The 1,443-nt window shown below is 35.4% G+C and overlaps 1 protein-coding gene across 1 annotated transcript in view; it reads left to right on the forward strand.

Annotated features, from left to right (window-relative positions):
* Positions 260–1,443, forward strand: part of LOC107631486 (probable aspartyl aminopeptidase) — a 6,148-nt gene continuing 4,964 nt past the window's right edge. The window contains exons 1-4 of the mRNA XM_016334948.2: positions 260–487; positions 590–725; positions 818–896; positions 1,215–1,420. Coding sequence (XP_016190434.1) covers positions 403–487; positions 590–725; positions 818–896; positions 1,215–1,420 — 506 coding nt within the window. The 5' untranslated portion in view covers positions 260–402. The remainder of the gene's footprint in view (positions 488–589; positions 726–817; positions 897–1,214; positions 1,421–1,443) is intronic.

Here is a 1,443-nt window from a genome sequence, read left to right on the forward strand (position 1 = left end):
TAAATATTTAGATTATTTTATTAAATAAATATTTAAAAATTTATTTTAACAAAAAATAAAAATTAAGGTTTATTTTGTCAAAATCAAAATAAAATGACTATTTAGTGTAATTTGTAAATTCTAATTTGGATTTTGCTTCCTGTGCCATAAAGTATAAGTCGAACATACCATGAAAAAAAAATATTTTAATATTATTGATTACAATATATTTTTTTACGAAATGTTTAACCATAACAAAATCGATCTAGTTTTATCGGATGGTACGTTTATTAAACTTGTTTCTGTCGAAATGCTAGCAGCACCGTTATACGACTCTCGGAGCTAAGTAGCTGACTACACAAAGTCGCGTGCACTCTCACTCTCGCACTCGCAAAACCTTTCGAAGCAAAAACCCCTGCCACGATGGCGAGGCAACAACACAAGAAAGATGTCGCTTCCGATCTTGTTGCCTTCCTCAATGCTTCTCCAACTGCTTTTCACGCCGTCGGTAATAACAATTAACCAGATAAAAGAAAACTGTTTTCTTGATTCAGTTGTATTCACTCGATTCATTCTGATATTACTTTAATGTAATCTAACTTTGTTTCAGAGGAGGCGATGAACCGTTTGCGAAGCGCAGGTTTTGACCAGCTTTCGGAAAAGGAAGTTTGGAATTTGAAAGCTGGAAAAAAGTACTTCTTCACCAGGAATCACTCTACCATCGTCGCTTTTGCCATTGGTCAGAGGTGCTTCTACTTTCTTATCCCTCGGCGCTTCTATTTTCAGCATTTGTTTCAAATTTTGTGCTTAGTTCTGTGTTCTCGAATTTTGTGGTTAGATATGTTGCTGGAAATGGTTTCCACATTGTGGGTGCTCATACTGATAGCCCTTGTCTCAAACTCAAGCCCGTCACCAAGGTATCTAGTTTTTATTGATTTGATTTGATTTAATTTATTTAGAAGTAAATATCAGTCATATTAGTCATGTGAAGCACAAATACTAATTCGAATATTGAATGAATATGATGCTAGGCAATTTCATAAAAAGATTAATCACAGATTTAATAAGTTAGCCGTATTTGATGCATATACACATACTTGAGTAAAAATGAAGTATTTGTGCATCATAGTATGAATCTCATTTATGCGCAAAATTTAATATATAGATCAAACATGAATTTGGGGGCTTAATTAACTTTTGGACATAAACATGACATGGGTTTTCTTTTGGGGTAGGTGACTAAAGGTGGATATTTGGAGGTTGGGGTTCAGACGTATGGTGGTGGCTTGTGGCATACATGGTTTGATAGGGACTTGACCATTGCTGGGAGGGTAATCATTCGAGAAAGAAAAGAGGGTTCTGCCTCTTCTTATGCGCATCGGCTTGTTAGAATTGAGGAACCAATAATGAGGATCCCTACTTTGGCTATTCACTTGGACAGGTCTTCTTCGAAAATACGCATCA

The sequence above is a fragment of the Arachis ipaensis genome, chromosome B01 (assembly GCF_000816755.2).
Source record: "Arachis ipaensis cultivar K30076 chromosome B01, Araip1.1, whole genome shotgun sequence".
NCBI classification, from domain to species: domain Eukaryota; kingdom Viridiplantae; phylum Streptophyta; class Magnoliopsida; order Fabales; family Fabaceae; genus Arachis; species Arachis ipaensis.